The sequence below is a fragment of the Schistocerca gregaria genome, chromosome 2 (genome assembly GCF_023897955.1).
Source record: "Schistocerca gregaria isolate iqSchGreg1 chromosome 2, iqSchGreg1.2, whole genome shotgun sequence".
In the NCBI taxonomy this organism is placed as follows: Eukaryota; Metazoa; Arthropoda; class Insecta; order Orthoptera; family Acrididae; genus Schistocerca; species Schistocerca gregaria.
The window spans coordinates 872,481,222-872,504,603 of NC_064921.1; the positions used below are offsets into that span (position 1 = coordinate 872,481,222).

General features: G+C 42.4%; 1 protein-coding gene across 1 annotated transcript in view; it reads right to left on the bottom strand.

The window, feature by feature from the left end:
• LOC126335266 (uncharacterized) overlaps window positions 1–23,382 on the bottom strand; it is a 1,744,002-nt gene that overhangs the window by 1,327,298 nt on the left and 393,322 nt on the right. Inside the window, exon 4 of the mRNA XM_049998313.1 lies at window positions 15,186–15,231. Within this exon, the coding sequence (XP_049854270.1) occupies window positions 15,186–15,231 (46 nt within the window). The remainder of the gene's footprint in view (window positions 1–15,185; window positions 15,232–23,382) is intronic.

Here is a 23,382-nt window from a genome sequence, read left to right on the forward strand (position 1 = left end):
TACGCTGCCGTTCGCCTTCTTACGTTCACACCACTTTAACTGATGTCAGTACACACGCAGAGTGAAAACCAAAGTAATGCCCCGGGTAGGCAGACTGCACTTGGCTACAATGATTCCTATGGAAAGAAAGAGAAGCTAATGCCCAGAAATTTATATCTAGATATCAGGAAGACATTATAAAACGCTACGATTGGTGAACATCTATCTAAGGGTATGAAATGTGGATAGTGCGAAAGGCAGAAATCAGATGGTTGTAAGCAGATGTTTCAGGAGGATGTTGATCAGCTGCATTGGCAGAGAAAGGAATACAGACATTCTGAAACTAGAAAAAGTTCCTACTAAGGTTGTGTGGAGAGATGGAATGATTGAGCATACATTATGGCAGCAATCGTTGGTGCAGCAGTTCGAAGGATGGTAGCGGGAAGAAGACGTGGTTTCATAACCCAAATAATTTGTTCTAACTTGGATATATGTAGGGTCAGATACATCACACACACACACACACACACACACACGCACACACACACACACACACACACACACACACAAACACACACACACCTCAGATACGTCGAGCAGGAACGACACTCGGGCTCTTAGTGGACATGCGCGACGTACTCTGTCATTAGGCCCCATACATCTCTGATGCAGCCGGGCGCAGGCACGGCCAGTCGCGTCATGGTCTCAGTAAGAAGGTCGCAGCTCGTCTATAGTTCCCAACTCAGGATAACAAAGGTGCGACACACACAACAGTCAGTACAAGGCTGTAATGCGGAAGCTAGCCCTTCACAATTAAGTCGCTGCTATAAAATAAATTCTGCGTTTAAAAATTCTGCTGGCCGGAGTGGCCGAGCGGTTCTAGGCACTAGAGTCTGGAACCGCGCGATCGCTACGGTCGTAGGTTCGAATCCTGCCTCGGGCATGGATGTGTGTCATGTCCTTAGGTTAGTTAGGTTTCGGTAATTGTCAGTTCTAGGGGACTGATGACCTCAGAAGTTAAGTCCCATAGTTGTCAGTGCCATTTGCACCATTTTTTAAAAGTTCTAGTGCGAAAATTTACATTTGAGGGTACTGTAGCAAACAATCAATATAACATCTGACCATAAGTTGTAAGGTTTTGATTTTTGTAAATTGTAAGTGTGTACGTCAGAGAGAGCAAGTTATGTTACTGCTAAATAATCAGTAGTCCTGTAAGGGCACTATTTTTGTCTTTGTGCAGTCTGATAAATTCTTAGTTAAAGCGTAGTAGGTGAGAGACGTAGTCGGTAGTACCGTGTCGATCTGTTATTATATCTGTTAGATGAAGGAAGCTTTATTGTAACAGGACAGCAAGAATGAATGTGAGTATATACAGAAAGGCGGAAACAATATAAATTTTGAAAATATTTGTATTTTTAAGAGAAGAAGTCTGAGTTAAGAACGCAGCAGTACACAGCTAGTTTGTCGGAATGATTATTGTCAGCTGGTTAACTTTGTTCACTTGCTCAGAACTGAGAGACAGACCACCGAACTTCCCTGAATCATGCGATAGGATATCAACTAATCAAGTTCTTTCGTTTTTACAGAAAGTCTCTGTTAACATTTTACTCTTTTCAACTCGTTGTTCACTCTTAAGCATAATATTATTCAGACCAATGTTATGAGCCGGCCGCGGTGGTCTCGCGGTTCTAAGCGCTCAGTCCGGAGCCGCGCGACGGCTACGGTCGCAGGTTCGAATCCTGCCTCGGGCATGGATGTGTTTGATGTCCTTAGGTTAGTTAGGTTTAAGTAATTCTAAGTTCTAGGGGACTGATAACCTAAGATGTTAAGTCCCATAGTGCTCAGAGCCATTTTGAACCAATGTTATGTTTGTAGATAACTTCATTCTAAAATCGTTTCTTGGAATATCATTTCATGGGAACAGTTACTGTCCCCATCCCACTATCTAAAGAAGGTTTAACATTACGCGTTACCCAATAGCACCACGTGGTATGCAACAGTTTGAATATTTTTGGAAATGTTATTAAAACCGAAATCTAGCTTAACTGGTACCGGTTTGGTGTTTGCTGTAGTGCTTTCGTGAGATCTGTGACACTGTAGTAAAGACACGAGGCAAATGAAAATTTTTATTATAGCCAGATAATTGTTTTAGTTCAGTTTCGAATTTAATATAAACACAAATGGTATTCAGACCAGTTATAGTTCAATTCAAATTTAGTCAAAGGTTAGCATACGAGTTTAAACTGGATAACAGTCTGTGGGTACATAGTTTTGGTAATACGTAGGCTTTTTATAGAGTTGGAGGTAAATTTGGACTGAATTTCATATAGAAACACAGAGGGGAACTTACGAAGTATTCGTTGGTTGGTAGGTTCAGGGGAAGGGAGCAAATAGCGAGGTCATCGGTCCCATCGGATTAGGCAAGAAAGGGTAAGGAAATCGACCGTGCCCTTTAAAAGAAACGATCCCGGCATTTGCCTGAAGGCTATTAGCGGAATCACGGAAAATGTAATCAGGATGTCCGGTCGCGTGTTTGAACCTTCGTCCTTTTGAATGCGAGTTCAGTGTGCTAACCACTCCGCCATGAAATGAACTGTTTTATTTGCTGTTCAATTTTTCAAGTTTTTGTTTCAAATTTTAGTTTATTCTGAATACCCACACTTTCATGGATTGGTAATTGCAATAAACATATAGATTTCATTACAGAGTAGGACTCAGTATTTGTCAATTATCTTCTCTGTTTCATAAGAAATATAGAAAATAAGGTAAAAAATAAGAAAATTCCTACTAGCGAAATTCGAACGAGGTACCTCTTATTTATATGACTTGTACGCAACACCCTTTACTTTTTGCTAAACTAATCGAAATCTTTTTTACTTGACAGCTCTCTGTGAGCTTTGAAGGCGATCTTTTTTCTGAGATTTCCTTTGAGAATTACGTCGTACTGCTTTAAGTAGTAAGAAGACAATCGAAAAAGGACAGAGCAGCCTGCAAGGTCCTCTTGTAAGCCTGTTTGGTAGCTTAATTACAGAAATGCTGAAACGTAGCCGGCCGCGGTGGTCTCGCGGTTCTAGGCGCGCAGTCCGGAACCGTGCGACTGCTACGGTCGCAGGTTCGAATCCTGCCTCGGGCACGGATGTGTGTGATGTCCTTAGGTTAGTTAGGTTTAAGTCGTCCTAAGTTCTAGGGGACTGATGACCACAGCAGTTGAGTCCCATAGTGCTCAGAGCCATTTGAAGCAATTTGCTGAAACGTTCCAAAATTATTATGTAGTTCGCATTCGTTTTGCTACGGTCTCGACCATAATCCCAGAAACCCTCTCGGACTGTGAGAGTACTGCGCCGGTACGTTGTAAATTCAACTGCACTGACTTCGCTCAGTGTTCGACGAGAAAAATGACGGCCTTCTGGGAAGGCGCGTGAAGGATTCGCGAAAGAGCGGCAGCGTTTACGACGGCAGCTGCCAGGGGAGGACGTGCTGCCGGCTGCCGGCCCTAAGTCTGGCCCCTCCACCGGACAGACGCCTCCCGCTTAACGACGCCCGCCGCGGCGGCCGGCCGTGCTTTACGCGCTCCGACGCCGCTGGGTGGCGCGGCGTCCAGGCAGCGCGGCTCCCCGGCGCGCGGAACTCGGCCCTGCGTGTGTCGGCTAATGGCCGGCGAGGGGAGGCGGCGCTTAAGAAATGACAGCCAGTCCGTCTCTGTCTGCGCGCTGTGCGGCCGCGGGGAGGTCGCCGGTTCGCCGAACCCGGGGGTCAGCAGAGGCTGCTGTGCCAGGCAGGCCGTTAGCTGCGGGATACTGTGATTACACCCAAGCTGTGAGGGCCGCCATTAGAATCATCTTACAAAAACGAGGGAAGCAAGTGAGAAACTGCATCATTTAATTGAAGTATACATTAATGTCTACAGTGAAACACAGATTTAACATTATCGTTTACTTTGCCCCCCCATGAACCACGGACCTTGCCGTTGGTGGGGAGGCTTGCGTGCCTCAGCGATACAGATGGCCGTACCGTAGGTGCAACCACAACGGAGGGGTATCTGTTGAGAGGCCAGACAAACGTGTGGTTCCTGAAGAGGGGCAGCAGCCTTTTCAGTAGTTGCAGGGGCAACAGTCTGGATGATTGACTGATCTGGCCTTGCAACATTAACCAAAACGGCGTTGCTGTGCTGGTACTGCGAACGGCTGAAAGCAAGGGGAAACTACAGCCGTAATTTTTCCCGAGGACATGCAGCTTTACTGTATGATTAAATGATGATGGCATCCTCTTGGGTAAAATATTCCGGAGGTAAAATAGTCCCCCATTCGGATCTCCGGGCGGGGACTACTCAGGAGGATGTCGTTATCAGGAGAAAGAAAACTGGCGTTCTACGGATCGGAGCGTGGAATGTCAGATCCCTTAATCGAGCAGGTAGGTTAGAAAATTTAAAAAGGGAAATGGATAGGTTAAAGTTAGATATAGTGGGAATTAGTGAAGTTCGGTGGCAGGAGGAACAAGACTTCTGGTCAGGTGATTACAGGGTTATAAACACAAAATCAAATAGGGGTAATGCAGGAGTAGGTTTAATAATGAATAGGAAAATAGGAATGCGGGTAAGCTACTACAAACAGCATAGTGAACGCATTATTGTGGCCAAGATAGATACGAAGCCCACACCTACTACAGTAGTACAAGTTTATATGCCAACTAGCTCTGCAGATGACGAAGAAATTGAAGAAATGTACGATGAAATAAAAGAAATTATTCAGATAGTGAAGGGAGACGAAAATTTAATAGTAATGGGTGACTGGAATTCGAGTGTAGGAAAAGGGAGAGAAGGAAACATAGTAGGTGAATATGGATTGGGGCTAAGAAATGAAAGAGGAAGCCGCCTAGTAGAATTTTGTACAGAGCACAACTTAGTCATAGGTAACACTTGGTTTAAGAATCATGAAAGAAGGTTGTATACGTGGAAGAACCCTGGAGATACTAAAAGGTATCAGATAGATTATATAATGGTAAGACAGAGATTTAGGAACCAGGTTTTAAGTTGTAAAACATTTCCAGGGGCAGATGTGGACTCTGACCACAATCTATTGGTTATGACCTGTAGATTAAAACTGAAGAAACTGCAAAAATGTGGGAAATTAAGGAGATGGGACCTGGATAAACTGAAAGAACCAGAGGTTGTACAGAGTTTCAGGGAGAGCATAAGGGAACAATTGACAGGAATAGGGGAAAGAAATACAGTAGAAGAAGAATGGGTAGCTCTGAGGGATGAAGTAGTGAAGGCAGCAGAGAATAAAGTAGGTAAAAAGACGAGGGCTGCTAGAAATCCTTGGGTAACAGAAGAAATATTGAATTTAATTGATGAAAGGAGAAAATATAAAAATGCAGTAAATGAAGCAGGCAAAAAGGAATACAAACGTCTCAAAAATGAGATCGAGAGGAAGTGCAAAATGGCTAAACAGGGAGGGCTAGAGGATAAATGTAAGGATGTAGAGGCTTATCTCACTAGGGGTAAGATAGATACTGCCTACAGGAAAATTAAAGAGACCTTTGGAGAGAAGAGAACCACGTGTATGAATATCAAGAGCTCAGATGGCAACCCAGTTCTAAGCAAAGAAGGGAAGGCAGAAAGGTGGAAGGAGTATATAGAAGGTTTATACAAGGGTGATGTACTTGAGGACAATATTATGGAAATGGAAGAGGATGTAGATGAAGACGAAATGGGTGATACGATATTGCGTGAAGAGTTTGACAGAGCACTGAAAGACCTGAGTCGGAACAAGGCCCCCGGAGTAGACAACATTCCATTAGAACTACTGACGGCCTTGGGAGAGCCAGTCATGACAAAACTCTACCAGCTGGTGAGCAAGATGTATGAGACAGGCCAAATACCCTCAGACTTCAAGAAGAATATAATAATTCCAATCCCAAAGAAAGCAGGTGCTGACAGATGCGAAAATTACCGAACTATCAGTTTAATAAGTCACAGCTGCAAAATACTAACGCGAATTCTTTACAGACGAATGGAGAAACTGGTAGATGCGGACCTCGGGGAGGATCAGTTTGGATTCCGTCGAAATGTTGGAACACGTGAGGCAATATTGACCTTACGACTTATCTTAGAAGAAAGATTAAGAAAAGGCAAACCTACGTTTCTAGCATTTGTAGACTTAGAGAAAGCTTTTGACAATGTTGACTGGAATACTCTTTTTCAAATTCTAAAGGTGGCAGGGGTAAAATACAGGGAGCGAAAGGCTATTTACAATTTGTACAGAAACCAGATGGCAGTCATAAGAGTCGAGATGCATGAAAGGGAAGCGGTGGTTGGCAAAGGAGTGAGACAGGGTTGTAGCCTCTCCCCGATGTTATTCAATCTGTATATTGAGCAAGCAGTAAAGGAAACAAAAGAAAAATTTGGAGTAGGTATTAAAATTCATGGAGACGAAGTAAAAACTTTGAGGTTCGCCGATGACATTGTAATTCTGTCAGAGACGGCAAAGGACTTGGAAGAGCAGTTGAACGGAATGGACAGTGTCTTGAAAGGAGGATATAAGATGAACATCAACAAAAGCAAAACGAGGATAATGGAATGTAGTCAAATTAAATCGGGTGATGCTGAGGGAATTAGATTAGGAAATGAGACACTTAAAGTAGTAAAGGAGTTTTGCTATTTAGGAAGTAAAATAACTGATGATGGTCGAAGTAGAGAGGATATAAAATGTAGACTGGCAATGGCAAGGAAAGCGTTTCTGAAGAAGAGAAATTTGTTAACATCGAATATAGATTTAAGTGTCAGGAAGTCATTTCTGAAAATATTTGTTTGGAGTGTAGCCATGTATGGAAGTGAAACATGGACGATAACTAGTTTGGACAAGAAGAGAATAGAAGCTTTCGAAATGTGGTGCTACAGAAGAATACTGAAGATAAGGTGGATAGATCACGTAACTAATGAGGAGGTATTGAATAGGATTGGGGAGAAGAGAAGTTTGTGGCACAACTTGACTAGAAGAAGGGATCGGTTGGTAGGACATGTTTTGAGGCATCAAGGGATCACAAATTTAGCATTGGAGGGCAGTGTGGAGGGTAAAAATCGTAGAGGGAGACCGAGAGATGAGTACACTAAGCAGATTCAGAAGGATGTAGGTTGCAGTAGGTACTGGGAGATGAAGAAGCTTGCACAGGATAGAGTAGCATGGAGAGCTGCATCAAACCAGTCTCAGGACTGAAGACCACAACAACAACAACGTTTACTTTGCAAGACAGATTAAACACACTGTGATGAACACTCTCCGTCGAGGACAACTTAAATGGGTTCTTGTACTAAAGAAATCTTCGAGCCACCCACATATCTGGGAAACTATTCCGCGTGCTCTTACCTTCCTTTTGTTTCTCAGAATATTCCTTTTTAAAATGAGTAGATCTCGCATGAATTCAAACTAATTCTGGAAACGATTTTTGCATTTTGATGCTGGAATCACAAATACACTATTTTTGAAGTATTCGGCAGTGCCTCGAGTGCAAGAAAAATTGGTACAGTCAAGGGTCCACTGGGGGCCTAACCGCACAATAACCGTGGGTTCGGTGTAGGGTGGCGGTGGGGTGGGTGGACTGCTGTTTCCTGTTGTGGGGTTGTGAACCACTGAGGACTACGGCGGGACGAAGCCCCTCCGTCTTTTCTGTCTCCGGTTCAATACACAATACGCAAGCACGGTTTTCAGAAATTCCTTCACAAAATAAGACGAAGAAAATATTCCAGAATTCGAATCAAGAATGATTGCCAATATGAGTAACTTAGAAGAAGATATGCTTGGTGTAGTGAAACAGCTTAAAACACTTACGGGACACAAGACCTCCGGTCAAGATTGTATGAAAGTGCGGTTCTTTTCAGAGTACGTTGATAGAATAGCTCCATACTTAGCAATCATATGCAACCGCTCGCACTTGAATGAATGGCTCTGAGCACTAGGCGACTTAACTTCTGAGGTCATCAGTCGCCTAGAACTCAGAACTAATTAAACCTAACTAACCTAAGGACATCACACACATCCATGCCGGAGGCAGCATTCGAACCTGCGACCGTAGCGGTCGCCCGGCTCCAGACTGTAGCGCCTAGAACCGCACGGCCACTCCGGCCGGCGCTCGTACTTGACGATCCGTACCAAAAAACTAGAACGTTGCACAACTGACACCAATACCCAAGAAATGAAATAGGAGTAATGTGTTGATTTACAGCTCCTTATCATTAACGTCGATTCCCAGTAGGATCTTGGAACATATACTGTGCTCGAACATTACGAATTACCTCGAAGTAAACGATTTATCGACAAGCAGTAAGCACCGATTTAGAATGTATCTTTCTTGTGAAACACAAGTAGCTCTTTACTCTCACAAAGTAATGAGTGTCCTGTTAACAGAGGATGTCAAATTTATTCCATAGTTTTAGAATTCCAAAAGGCTTTTACACCATTCTTCGGAAGCGACTGTGAGCCTATGGAGTATCGTCTTGGTCGTGTCAGGGGATTTATGATTTCCTGTCAAAAAGGTCACAGTTCGTAATTACTGATGAAAAGTCATCGAGTAAAACAAAAGTAATACCTGGCTTTACCCCAGAAAGTGTTACAGGCTCTCTGCTGTTCCTGACCTAAATAAACTATTTAGGAGACAACCTGAGCAGCGCTCTTAGTCAGTCTGCAAATGATGCTGTCATGTACCGTCTTTGAAAGTCATCAGACGACCAAAACCAATTTCAGAATGATTAAGACAAGGTGTCTTTATGGTGCTGTAAGTGGCAATTGATTCTACGTAATTAAAAGTGTAAAGTCACCCACATCAATACTACAAGGAATCCGCTAAATTTCGGTTACACGATAAATCAAACAAATGTGAAGGCTGTAAACTCAACTAAGAACTTATGGATGACAAACACGAACAACTTAAATTTTAATGTGGGGGAACCAAACCAAAGACAGCAACTTATTGGCAGAACACTTAGAAAATTTAAGAGGTCTGTTAAAGAAGCTGCTTACATTACGCTTGTCCGCCCTCTTCTGGAGGTCTGGGATCATCGTCAAATAAGACATACGGAGGAATTGAAAAAGTTCAAAGAAGGGCAGCTCGTTTTATATCATCGCGAAACAGGAGGCAGAGTGTCATGGATATGATACACGACTTTGACTGGCACTCAGTAAAAAAAAAAAAAAAAAAAAAGTTTTTTCGCTGCTGCTGGACCTTTTCATGGAATTTAAATCATCAATTTTGTCCTCAAAATGTAAAAATATTTGGTTTACGCGTACTTACAAAGGGAGAAATGATCATTAGAATTAAATAATGGAAATAAGAGCTCGCAGGGAAAGATTTAAGTGTTCGGTTGTTCCGCGCGCTGTTCGAGAGTGGAACGGTAGAGTAGTAGCTTGAAATTGCTTCAGTCCGTTGCCAGGCAGTTGTGAACTGCAGAATGATCTTGTAATTGTAGATGTAGACGCAGCAGTCGGCGCGCGACGTGCTGTGACGTCAGCGGCTCGGCAGAAACGCTGACGAGCGGTTTATGCGTCAGCGCTGGTGCTGTACAGCGCAGAGCAGGATACACCGGAAGGCCCTTGTAGATGCAAACAGGCCTCAGCAGCAGGGACCACTCTTTTAAGCTGAGGCAGTGTTGCTCTGAGTCATCATTCTTCTGACTGGTTTGATGCGCCTGCCACGATTTCTTCTCCCGTATCAGCGTATTCAAAGTTCAAATGGCTCTGAGCACTATGCGACTTAACTTCTGAGGTCATCAGTCGCCTAGAACTTAGAACTAATTAAACTTAACTAACCTAAGGACATCACACACATCCATGCCAAAGGCAGGATTCGAACCTGCGACCGTAGCGGTCGCTCGGCTCCAGACTGTAGCGCCTAGAACCGCACGGCCACTCCGCCGGCTGTCAGCGTATTGATCTCAAAGTAACACGACCTACGTCCTCAGTTATTTGTTGAATGTATTCAAATCTCGGCAATTCTCTACCGTTTTTACCCTCTACAGCTCTCTCATGTACCATGTAAGGTATTTCCTTGATGTCTTAACCTACGTCCTACCATCCTGTCTCTTCTTCATGTGAGTGTTTTCAATATCCTTCTTTCCTCGCCAATTCGCCGGAGAACCCTCTCATTTCGTATCTTATCAGGCCACCTAATTTTTAACATTCTTCTGTAGCAACACATTTCAAATGCTTCGATCCTCTTCTTTTCCTATTTCCCCACAGTTCACGTTTCACTTCTATACAACGCTATGCTCCAAATACACGTTCTCAGAAATTTCTTCGTCAAATTAAGGCCAATTTTTAACAATAGTAGACTTTTCTTGGCTAAGAACGCCCGTTTTGCGAACGGTAGTCTACTTTTTCTGCCTCTCTGCTCCCTCCATCATGGGCTAGTTTGCTGCCTAGGTTGCAGAATTCGTTAACTTTACCTGCTTCGTGATCACCTATCCTGATGTTACGTTTCTCGCTGTTCTCATTTCTGCTACATCTCATTACTATCGTCTTCGATTTACTCTCAATGCATAATTTGTACTCATTAGACTGTTCATTCCACTCAATAGAAGTTGTAATCCTTCTCCAGTTTCACCAACGATAGCAATCTCATCGACGAATGGTATCATTGATGTCCTTTGGCACTGAATCTTAATTCCACTCCTGAACCGTTCTTTTCTTTCCGCCATTGCTTCTTCGATGTATACATTGAATAGTAGTGGCGGAAGACTAAACCCTGTCTCACACTCTTCGCTCATAGCCTTCCACTTTCATTGCTCCCTCTTGGCTTTTGTACATTGCATATTACATGTCTTTCCCTTTAGCTTACGCCTACATTTCTCGGGATTTCGAGCATCTTGCACCATTTGACATTATCATACGCTTACTCCAGTTCGACAAATCCTATTAACGTAACTAGATTTTTCGTCAGTCTTGCTTCCATTATCAACCGCAACGTCAGAATTGCCTCTCTGGTGTCTCTACCTTTCCTAAAGCCAAACCGATTGTCATCCGACACACCGTCAATTGCCTTTTCAATTCTTCTGTATGTTACTCCTTTCGGCCAATTGGATGCATGAACTATTAAACTGATTTTGCGATAATTCTCGCAGTTGTTGGCTCTTGCAATCTTCCGAATTGTTGTGTGGCTGATGTTTTTCCGAAAGTCAGGCGGCATGTCCCCAGGCTCAAACGTTCCGCACGCCAACGTTAATAATCGTTTTGTTGCCACTTCCCCAAATTATTTTAGAAATTCCAATGAAACATTATCTATCCCTTCGGCCTTATTTGATCTTACGTCTTCCAAAGTTGTTTTAAATTGTGATTGTAATTATGGATCTCCAATCTCTTCTGTATCGACTTCTGTTTCCAGTTGTATCGCGTCATCAGACAAGTCTTCCCCTTCAAAGAAGCCTTCGACGTATTCTTTCCACTTACCCGCTCTCTCTCCTCCATTTAATAGTGAAATTGCCATTTCACTATTAATGTTATAACCATTGCTGTTATCTTCACCGAAAGTTGTTTTGAACTTTCTGTATACTGATGCCATCATTATAACAATCATTTATTTTTTTCTATTTCTTCACGTTTTACACGTAGCCATTTCGCCTTAGCTTCCCTGCACTTCCTATTTATTTCATTCCTAAGTGACTTGTATTCGTGCATTCCTGAATGTCCTTGAACATTTTTGTACTTTCTTCTCTCATCGATCAACTGAAGTATTTCTTCTGTTACCCATAGTTTCTTTACAGTTACTTTCTTCGTTTTTATGGTTTTCCTTTAGCGATTTCCATTCCTCTTCAACTGAACTGCCTAATGAGCTACTCATGAGCACAGTATCTAAAACCTCATTGAACTTAAAGCCTATCTCGTCATTCGTTAGCCCTTCCGTATCTCACTTCCTTGCGCATTGACTCTTCCTGATTAGTCTCGTTAACTTCAGCGTACTCTTCATCACTACCGAATTGTAATCTGAGTCTATATGTGCTCCTGGATACCCCTTACAATCCAATATTTGATTTCGGGATCTCTGCCTGACCATGAAGCAATCTAAACTGTAATGTTCCCGTATTCTCCTGGCCTTTTTCAAGTATACCTCTACCTCTTGCGATTTTTGAATAGGGCATTCGCTGTTACTAGCTGAAATTTATTGGAGAACTAAATTATAGTCTTTCTCCTCTCTCACTTCTATTACCAAGCCCATATTCTTCTGCAACCCTTTGCTTTACTGCTTCCCTTACCACCGCATCCCATTCCCCCGTGGCTATTAGATTTTTGTCTTCCTTTACGTACTGTATTACTCGTTCATAATCTTCATACTCTCTCTCTCTCTCTCTCTCTCTCTCTCTCTCTCTCTCTCCATCTTCGGCTTACGACGTCGGCATGTATATGTGAACTATTGTTGTCCGTGTTTGTTAGCTGTCTGTTCCGACGAGAACAATCCTGTCACTTAACTGTTCTCAGTAACTCACTCTCTGCCATATCTCTCTATTCATAAAGAATCCTACTCCTCTTGTACAATTTTCTGGTGCTGTTGGTATTACTCTATACGCGCTTTCTTTCCATTTTACTTCACAAACCCCTACTATATCTAGACCGAGTCTTTGCATTTAGCTTTTCAGATTTTCTAGCTTCCCTGTAACGATCAAGCTTCTGCGATTACACGTCCCGACTCGCAGAATGTTATCCTTTCGTTGGCTATTCGATCTTTTTGTCATGGTCACCTCCCCTTGGCAGTCCCCTCCAGAGATCCGAATGGGGAATATTCCGGAATCTTCTTGACAGCGGAGAGATCATCATGACACTTTTCAGTTACAGGCCACGTGTAACGTAGTGGCTTCCATAGCCTTCTACATCAGCATGCGAACTGTGGTCATAAAGAAAAAAAAAGTGGCTCTGAGTACTATGGGACTTAACATCTGAGATAATGAGTCCCCTAGAACTTAGAACTGCTTAAACCTAACTAACCTAAGGACGTCACACACATCCATGCCCGAGGCAGGATTCGAACCTGCGATCGTAGCGGTCGTGCGGATCTAGACTGCAGCGCCTAGAACCGCTCGGCAGTGTAGTCCACCGGCCGCGAGGTGTGGGAAGGGGTCAAGGTACACACCCCTTCGGACTCTGGCAATGCTTATCGACCGCACCATTCGAGCTGCAATTCAGAGAGGAGAAACGGATGGAGGGGTGAAGGGGGGGGGGTGGCAAAGCGTACATCGGTCTGGCTAAGTGTGAGTGGAACGCTTGCAGTGTGAAAGCAGGAATGTGGTGTGCAACACGTATTACTTTACCCATCTTTTTCAATGAAATCATAACTTCAGAAAGGTGTGCGTACAATATATTGCAACTTGTTTTTAGACAAGTAACAAGGACTGAACTATCAACAAAAATACCTCGTAATGTCATCCTGCTTTCGAAATGTGCTCTTGCGTGGTTCCGCGTGAAATGAGCATAGGTGTTTTTGTTAGTAGTTACTTATATTTAAAAAAAGCAAAGTTCTTCCCTGATAAATTTTATCCGCGGTACTAATATTAAATATTACTTTTTATACAGCATTCTTGTCAGTTGCACTTATTCTCATTTAATTACATAATCTCAGTCCTAAAAAAGTTTAGAGTCAACACTAAGGTCATTAGATATCGAGCATAATCTTGTACAGGGTAAAAAGTGAGGGAAGAAATATTATATACTGCATGCTACCTGCTACTGTTTTTAGTTCCTCCTTTTAGTACAGCCTATTCAGATTACACCAGTATGCATGATAATAGATGACTGAAGATAAAATATGTTGTTAATCAACTCTTTGTTGCTTGTTTCAAAACTGTCTTCAGTTTCCTTCTATCACTTTTTTTAGTGGAATGATATTTATTTAATTTTTAGATATACGTATTTTGTTAGGGCAGAAAGCTAGGTACACGAAAATGCCCTGCTCTTTATGCGAATGGGGCAGCCGGGCCAAATGAAAGTATTGGAGTGTAAAGCTATGGCCAAATCGGAGACATCTTGTGCCTGGGACAAAGAGTATCTTTCATGAACAGCTTGTAGAACACACAGGGTATATCTGAAAGTATTGCTTCCACCACTACTTACAAAAGTAGATTTGATAAAGCAGTCTATAAGGGCTCTTACACAAGATTGATTCCATTGTAAGACTATTTATATGAAAGATCCTCTCATCTGTCAAGAAAAATTGAAAACAGGGATTTGTTTGACTTTCAATTCACTAACTGATGAATTATCATGAATTTGAGAATACAACGGATAACGGAGAAAAATAAGCATGGGTAGCTCAAAAATGGCTCTGAGCACTATGGGACTCAACTGCTGTGGTCATCAGTCCCCTAGAACTTAGAACTACTTAAACCTAACTAACCTAAGGACATCACACACATCCATGCCCGAGGCAGGATTCGAACCTGCGACCGTAGCAGTCTCACAGTTCCGGACTGCGCGCCTAGAACCGCGAGACCACCGCGGCCGGCTAAGCATGGGTAGCCTTCAGATCTGGTACTGTAAGATTTCTAGCGAATACATAACACCCAAGTTACAAGAATATCATCAAAGCCGTGTTGTTAAATTTAAATAAGTTGAGTTACAGCACGAGTGTTCAGTCCAATTCCTACACTCCCATACTAACTGCGTCACAGAAGATCTGAGACTCTGTAATGAAGAGCAAACAGAAAGCATCCATCAAGACATTAAGGAGATGGAGAAGGGTTACCAGGGAAAGTGGAGTTAGAGCGCAGAGGTCGACTATAACTGGATTTTGAAGAAAGAGAGTAAAGGTGAAGGTTCTGTTACGAAATCAAAAAGGACAAATGTAAAGTAAATGTTGCTGACAAAAGTGCTTTTAGTAATTTTCATATAGCCTAACGAAATAAAACAATCATAAAAATATAGACTTGAAATTATATTAAAATCTTTGTGCCTCAGTTATTTAGATATTAAAAATATATCTTGTGAAAAATCGCGACGTGACAGGAAAAAATAAGAAAGTAGTTTTCAAAATCAGGTTTACAAATTCGTTTTAGAACGTCTATTTCATACAAATCATGTAACTTTTTTTTGAAATTCAGGCTTATCTTAAGAAACTAGTAATTTTTATAACAATGATTTCTGCAGAAGGCCGACTAACAACAAGAAATGTTTACAAAAATTAAAGGAACGAGATCAGCCAGCTTTCACGAATGGGAAGTACGAGGTACTTACCAACTTCAGAAGTTTCAGGGTTCCAGTTCGCCACAACCACTCCGATCTGAAAAATAAATAAATAAAAATATTTTTTTATTTACTTTCTATTCAGTAACATTATCAAGTTTACTGTTAATATGTGAAATAATTGATCTTTTTAAAGAGACCAATGTTGGAAATTATCTGCCCAGTTGTTTATAGTCACTGAGAAGCTGTCATTGATCCGTAACTGCAATACGACGCAAACGAATATAGTACTTTTCGCTAACATTCAGATTACTCGTTTACGTAAGTTGTGAACGTGTCACCAGCCAGTAGCGATAACCGATGTGCTACATCTTCCGTTACCATTTAAGATTTCTTTCAGTTTCTCTGTAGTGCCGTAGAAGAAGTTATTGTTCCATTCAAAGCAATATCTGGCCAAGCCTGAAGTCTGTAACATATACTCAGTATGTATTAGGGCTGGAACAAGCTCCAGCAGCCGTTGTGGCTCATATAAATTAGTTCGCCTATAGTGACTTCAAGATGAAGGTACTTATTAATACAGATAAGGGGCAGTCAAATGAAAACCGAACACCCGTCACAACGGGACAATGGAATAGTTCCACTCAAAAGTAATCAGGCACGCGTTAAAAAATTTCTACCACAGGGAGACGTCAGACCAAACATACTTGTTTCGTAGAACGCGGATCGTCCAACTGGCACTATCACGGTGGACCTTAAGGACGTTCGACATCATTCAGATACCCCAAGAGCAAACGGCAAAGCCATCAGTGGAAACATTTCACAGCTCACCGAAAAAAAAAATATCCATAGATGTTAACACAAGTTCCGGTAAGATGCACAAGACAGGCGACACGTACGTAACCATCCTGAGTGATCCACCTCATCCAATCATGTCCATTGTGCATTCCGACGGACTTGGGCAATTTCAGCAGGGCAACGCGACACCCCACCCGTGCAGAATTCCTACAGAGTGGCTCCAGGAACACTCTTCTGAGTATAAACACGTTCTCCGGCCACCAAACTCCTCAGACATGAACAGTAATAGGCATATGTGGGATGCCTTGCAGCGTGCTGCTCAGAAGAGATCTCTACCCCCTGGTACTCTTACGGATTTATGGAGAGCAGGACAGGATTCATGGTGTCAATTCCCTCTAGCACTTGGTTCAAATGGCTCTGAGCACTATAAGACTTAACGTCTGAGGTCATCAGTCCCCTAGAACTTAGAACTACTTAAACCTAACTAACCTAAGGACATCACACACGTCCATGCCCGAGGCAGGATTCGAACCTGCGGCCGTAGCGGCCGCGCGGTTCCAGACTGAAGCGCCTAGAAACGCTTGGCCCTCCAGCAATACCTCAGACATTAGTGTAGTCCATGTCGTGTCGTGGCGCGACTCTTCTGCGTTCTCGCGGGGGCCCTTCACGATATTAGGCTGGTGTAGCTGTTTCATTGGTTCTTCAGTGTACAAGCAATTACGCATTTGTTACATTTGTTATACTACACATACATTACTTATGAACAACACGATTTAACATATGTTTTCAAGCCCTGACTTCCAGGGACATCGTTGTTTCTGTTGCTATTTATTTGTTACTGGTTGTCTTTTACGTTAATATGGCAATAATAATCACTTTTGTAGAATTTTCTGTCTTTTCTTTTATTGGTGGTCAGAAATACCTTGTGCTGTTATTCTAGCAGTAATCAGTTGTATGTTATGTTCTGACGTTTAATTAATAAAGGTCAGAAATAAATGAATTTTCAGTTCAAATTTCTTGGCAACAATTGTGTCAGATGATCAGCGACATTATATGGTTAGATCTACTTGCTGAGAATTCTATCAGCCATGTTAGTGGTTCAAATGGATCTGAGCACTATGGGACTCAACTTCTAAGGTCATTAGTCCCCTAGAACTTAGAACGAGTTAAAGCTAACTAACCTAAGGACATCACACGCATCCATGCCCGAGGCAGGATTCGAAACTGCAACCGTTGCGGTCTCGCGGTTCCAGACTGCAGCGCCTAGAACCGCACGGCCACTTCGGCCGGCCAGCGATGTTAGTGGGTTATACTGAATCGATATATGTGGTGTTTTGTTGTTTAAGTTAAATTTTGTCTCTGCGTGTATTATGGTTCATCCAGATCTGTCAATAAAGTTTTCAATAAATTGTATATATTTTAGGGCAGTTTGTTCATTGAGCATTAAACGTAGATGATTTGTCGTTTGTAAATATATGTTTATTTCCTCCAGTACATTCATTACCGGTCCTTTAGCATTTTCCAATCGGTATATTGTGTTCGTTCTTTAAATGTGGTTAAAAATGTGGATGGGTTATTGCCACTTAACGTAAAAGTATCTCGGTATCTAGTGGCGAAGTTTCTGCCAGTCCGTCGCATGTAGAACTTTTACTGTCTTCGCAGTGAATTCCTGCATACCTGGATTTGCGTATACTGGTGGTTTCCAGTTGCATGACTGTGTCGTAGTCTCATATTATGCCGTGTTTGATAAAATTGTATTATTCGTAAGTTACTTGCATGTAATTAAAGAAATGTACCGACCTTTATAAGAATTTTTATTGGCGATGAAGGCTGTACAGCTGAAATAGGCCTTTAGTTAAAAAAATTCATAGCAGCGTAACTTGTTACGTAAATATATTAAGTCCTTGAAAGACATTTATTCCTCAGCAGACCCACAACACTATTAATATGTACAAACTGCTGGGATTCAAATATAACTGTTAAAGAAAACCGCTGAACAATGTGGCCTACAGGTATTATTTAAAAAGAAGTAAGAACTAACATCAGGTGTGGAGACAACAGAATCGTCCAAATATTTAAGTACGTGGTGGAGTTCGTTATGAAAAAAGGACTGTAGATGGAAGCACTTAAGAAACGGATGCGTGAGCATCAAATAGTCTACCAAAGGTAGCAAGAGTTCTACAACAAAACCCTAATACGCATCGCTATGAAGCCAGTAATATATATATATATATATATATATATATATATATATATATATATATATATATATATATATATATATTTAGCGAAACTCTATCCCTAAATGCAAATAAAGTCTTCTCGAGGAATTGGACAAGACGGAGCGGAGGGTCTCTAGGAGAATTAAGGGATCCAAATACAAGAATGGCGCTACCAAATAAGATCCAGCAAGGAAGTCCACGTCAAAATAGAGAAAATTACAGAAGCAATCCGAAAACGACGGGTACGATTGTACGGTCACCTCAAGTGAATGAGCCGGCCGCAGTGGCCGAGCAGTTCTAGGCTCTTCAGTCCGGAACCGAGCGACTGCTACGGTCGCAGGTTCGAATCCTGCCTCGGGCATGGATGTGTGTGATGTCCTTAGGTTAGTTAGGTTTAAGTAGTTCTAAGTTCTAGGGGACTGATGACCACAGCAGTTGAGTCCCATAGTGCTCAGAGCCATTTGAACCATTTTTTTTTAGTAATCTACACCGTATTTACAATATGTGCATGAATGTACCTACAAATTAATTTCGAAGGTCGAGGAAGACAAAGGCATTTCACCTTCAATAATACCACGCCTAGCACACAGCAGCTTATTTCAAAACAAGTTTCGGGCTGAGAACAGGTATACGCTTATTTTAAACTTATTTACAGCGTACACACCATTTCCGTGAGATGGCTCAAATGGCTCTGAGCAGCATGGGAATTAACATCTATGGTCATCAGTCCCCTAGAACATAGAACTACTTAAACCTAACTGACCTAAGGACAGCACACAACACCCAGGCATCACAAGGCAGAGAAAATCCCTGACCTTTCGTGAGATTTAGTTAATGAACAAAGATATAGTTCTATTTTCTTTGAATCGAGTTTCCAATGGCCAACATTTCGATACTGCATCACGATGTTTTGTGCTATGTAAGTAGACTCAAACATGCTGAAATTCATCCCAGGTACGTTCCTTGCACTCGAATGGCTGCGTGAAATTGAGATCCAAAGCGGTAACAAAACATCTTGTTGAGATCTGGGTCAAGCGCTATCGGCCGTTTGTTCACACGGTCTACAAAAAAGGGTTTCCGAAAACCTCGAGCTGTGCCATTGCTTTGCATGTCGGAAAACAGGCTAGAGCTATGAATGCCAAAAGCCACTGCTTTGTAGCTTATTAGATCTGAGTTACCGTGTTCTGAGAAAACTGAAACGCGTTTCTAGGATTTTTTGCTCGTTTTCAGCCGCAACTGGCGAGACGAGCACGTGCTGTTTACGGGGGTCGCTGCCTGTTAACAAATGGGCGGTCTCTAAGGCGGAGAGTGGACTGTGGACACACGTCGGTATTCCTGGTGTGCCCAGGAACTCCACAAAGTGAGCCGGCGTGAGCAGCATTTGAATGTCAAAGCGAAGCGTCCGCGCTCGTGCCGTTTAACGACGCATACATTACCGCCTATATCCTCACCACACGGCCCGGTCGTCATCAGCTCAGGGACTCATGGTTAAGACAACGACAAGTTTTGTCTTCTTCAACTTTTTCTTCTACTGCACCTTCTTCCTAAAGCACTGACCAGTTAGTATGTTGCGAAGTCTGGATCCATTCAGCTTCTCTTGGGTCTACCACTGTAACAGCTTTTTTAAATGAAAACGTTGTACCCATTCTTTTCTGTATTCCACAACCTTTTCGTTCAAGTTGCGAATTCCTATGTTCTTATGGATGGTCTCACTTTTTAATCTGTCTCTTGTTGTTACTGCCGGAACTTTTCTCAAAAATCTGATCATAATATGATATTTAAAGTTGTCGCGTTAATGTGGGTCCGTTGAGAATGTATGGATGGAACAAAACGTCTAGTTTTTACCTTACAAAAAAATAATTTGATAATTACGACACCTAATACGTAATATTGTACATGTAACTAGGAATTTTGTATGGTAAGGTGATACGTTAGAAAACAACAAATCAGCTAATCACACAATTTACATAAAACCTTCTACAATTCCGACTACTAAGGACTATGTTTACTTAAATAATAATAATAGGTTCGAATCCTGACTCGGGCATGGATGTGTGTGATGTGTTGAGGTTAGGTTTAAGTAGTTCTAAGTCTAGGGGACTGATGACCTCAGATGTTAAGTCCCATAGTTCTTAGAGACATTTCAAGCAATTTTTTGTTCTGTCCATATCGCAAATCCATCACTGCACTTTCAGCATTGTGCAGCAGGTCTTCTTTTCCACTCTCTTTAATGTAGCTGTTAGTTATATGTTGCATTTATATTTGTACCAGTCAACTCTCATCTTTTTTTCCTCTGGTTCTCTCCGAAGTAACCATTCCTCATCCAGTGCCATAGCTAACTTCCTTTGTTTCATACTTTTGTTTCCGATACTTCTCTTTTTTTACTTAACCTGCGTAATGAAAGTTCATTACTTTTTTCATCTACTTCTGGCCTCCTGTCTTTATGTATTTCTTTAACTTGATCAGATTAGACCGGACGAGGCTTAAGCACATCTCAGAAGCTTCTCTCTGCCACTGTGTCCACGTTTCGTCACCACACGGGGCAACATTCCAAACGAAACACTTGACTAATCTTTTCCTTAACTATTCGTTTAATGGTGCATAGAAAACCCTGTTGTTCTTGCGAATTATTTCTATTTTAACGTTTTTTTTTATTTCGGGATAATAATAATTCAAATGGTTCAAATGGCTCTGAGCACTGTGGGACTTAACTTCTGAGGTCATCAGTCCCCTAGAACTTAGAACTACTTAAACCTAACCAACCTAAGGACATCACACACATCCATTCCCGAGGCAGGATTCGAACCTGCGCCCGTAGCGGTCGCGCGGTTCCAGACTGTAGCGCCTAGAACCGCTCGACCACTCAGGCCGGCTAGTAAAAATTCCGTGTGGCTGTATGGCCTGGTGCCATTCGTCGTATTGTACGCCACCTGGGGGATTCTCGTGTTCCTAACCTACGCCAATTATCCAACTGGTGAGAAAGGTGACCTGCAGTTTAACGTCGAATCAGAACCACGTGTTGCTTCTGGCGGCTCCTCACGTCGTTGAAACACGACTGATGTGTTAAAAGGAAGACTGAAAAATCCGTGGTCCGGCCGAACTCGGAACCCGTAAACTCACGGTTTCCAGGCTAGCTAGACTACCAGACTTGACTATGTCTTCATTACTTGTCATCTTACACTTTGCTGAATTTGTTCAGCGTGGCTGACGTTATCAACCTGTTCCACTAACACGTGGCAAGTAGGAAAGAGGAAAGTGAATATTTGCCGAAAAAGAATCCTTTCTTTCCCTTTCATTTCAGTATATGTGAACGTGTACTCCACGCCAACAAACATTGCATAAGCTCTTCTTCCTTTTAAAGCATCTTCCCCTGTAATACCGTAACAGTTTAACTGCGTCTTGTGATTTTTCCCCATAATCCGCTGTGACACGAATTCTTGAAGGGCGAAAGGAAAAACTGATAGAAGCCGACCTAGGGGAAGATCAGTTTGAATCCCGTAGAAATGTTGGAACACGTGAGGCAATACTGACCTTACGACTTATCTTAAAAGACAGATTAAGGAAAGGCAAAGCTACGTTTCTAGCATTTGTACACTTAGTGAAAGCTTTTCACAATGTTGACTGTAATATAACTTTTTTTTCAAATTCTGAAGGTGGCAGGGAGCAAATACAGAGAGCAAAATTTATTCACAATTTGTACAAAAACCAGATGGCGGTTATAAGAGTCTAGGGGCATGAAATGGAAGCAGTGGTTAGGAAAGGAGTGATACAGGGTTGTAGCTTATGCCCGATGTTACTGAATCTCTATATTGAGCAAAGGGTAAAAGAAACAAAATTTGGAGTAGGTATTAAAATCCATGGAGAAGAAATAAAAACTTTGAGGATTGCCGATGGGACTGTAATTCTGTCAGAGACAGCAAAGGACCTGGAAGAGCAGTTGAACGGAATGGACAGTGTCATGAAAGAAGGATATAAGATGAACACCAACAAAAAATTACGAGGATAATGGAATGTATCCGAATTAAATCGGGTGATGTTGAGGGAATTAGATTAGGAAATGAGACGCTTAAAGCAGTAGATGAATTTTTCTATTTGAGGATCAAAATAACTGATGGTGGTCGAAGTAGAGAGGAATATAATACGTAGACTGGCTATGGTAAGGAAAGCGTTTCTGAAGAAGAGAAATTTGTTAACGTCGGGCATACATTTAAGTGTTTGGAAGTCTTTTCTGGAAGTATTTGTATGGAGTGCAGCCATGTATGGAAGAAGAGAATAGAAGCTTTCGAAATGTGGTGCTACTGAGGAATGCTGCAGATTAGATAGGTATATCACGTAACTAATGAAGTGGTACTGAATCGAATTGGGGAGAAGAGGAATTTGTGACACAACTTGACTAGAAGGAGGAATCGGTGGGTAGGACATGTTCTGAGGCATCAAAAATGTTTAAATGTGTGTGAAATCTTATGGGACTTAACTGCTAAGGTCATCAGTCCCTAAGCTTACACCCTACTTAACCTAAATTATCCTAAGGACAAACACACACACCCATGCCGGAGACAGGACTCGAACCTCCGCCGGGACCAGCCGCACAGTCCATGACTGCAGCGCAATACCAATACCAATTTAGTATTGGAGGGCAGCGTGGAAGGTAAAAATCGTAGAGGGAGACCAAGAGATGAGGACATAAAGCAGGTTCAGAAGGATGTAGGTTGCAGTAGTTACCTGGAGATGAAGAAACTTGCACAGGATAGAGTAGCATGGAGAGCTGCATCAAACCAGTCACTGGACTGGAGACCACAACAACAACAACAACCTACTGTAAAAGATATTGAAAAGCCTAGCAGTACGACGTAACACGAAGACATCACCGCTGTGTCAGAAGCCCCTAGGACTCTGAGAAGTGACGGGTTACCGCATTGGTCTGTTGAGATAACAGACTGCTATTAACGTTGGCTCCGTGCCAGGCGCAGCCAAGGGTGTGTAGGGAAGGTTCCGGCTTGTGGCTGTGCACACGGCTCCCGGCAGACGCATTCGCAGAACAAACACTCGACAAATTGCAGGCGCCAGCCGCGGAATACAGACGAAGAATTCGAGCCGTCGACTCCGCAGTCGTCTGGTGTGAGAGGGAGCGCCGGCTGTTGGCGGGAGTCCGGGGTTCTTGACCGGAACCTTCGGCAGGCCATTAGCATTCCACGGCTCGCCCCCACAGCCCGCAGTATTTACGCGCCTGT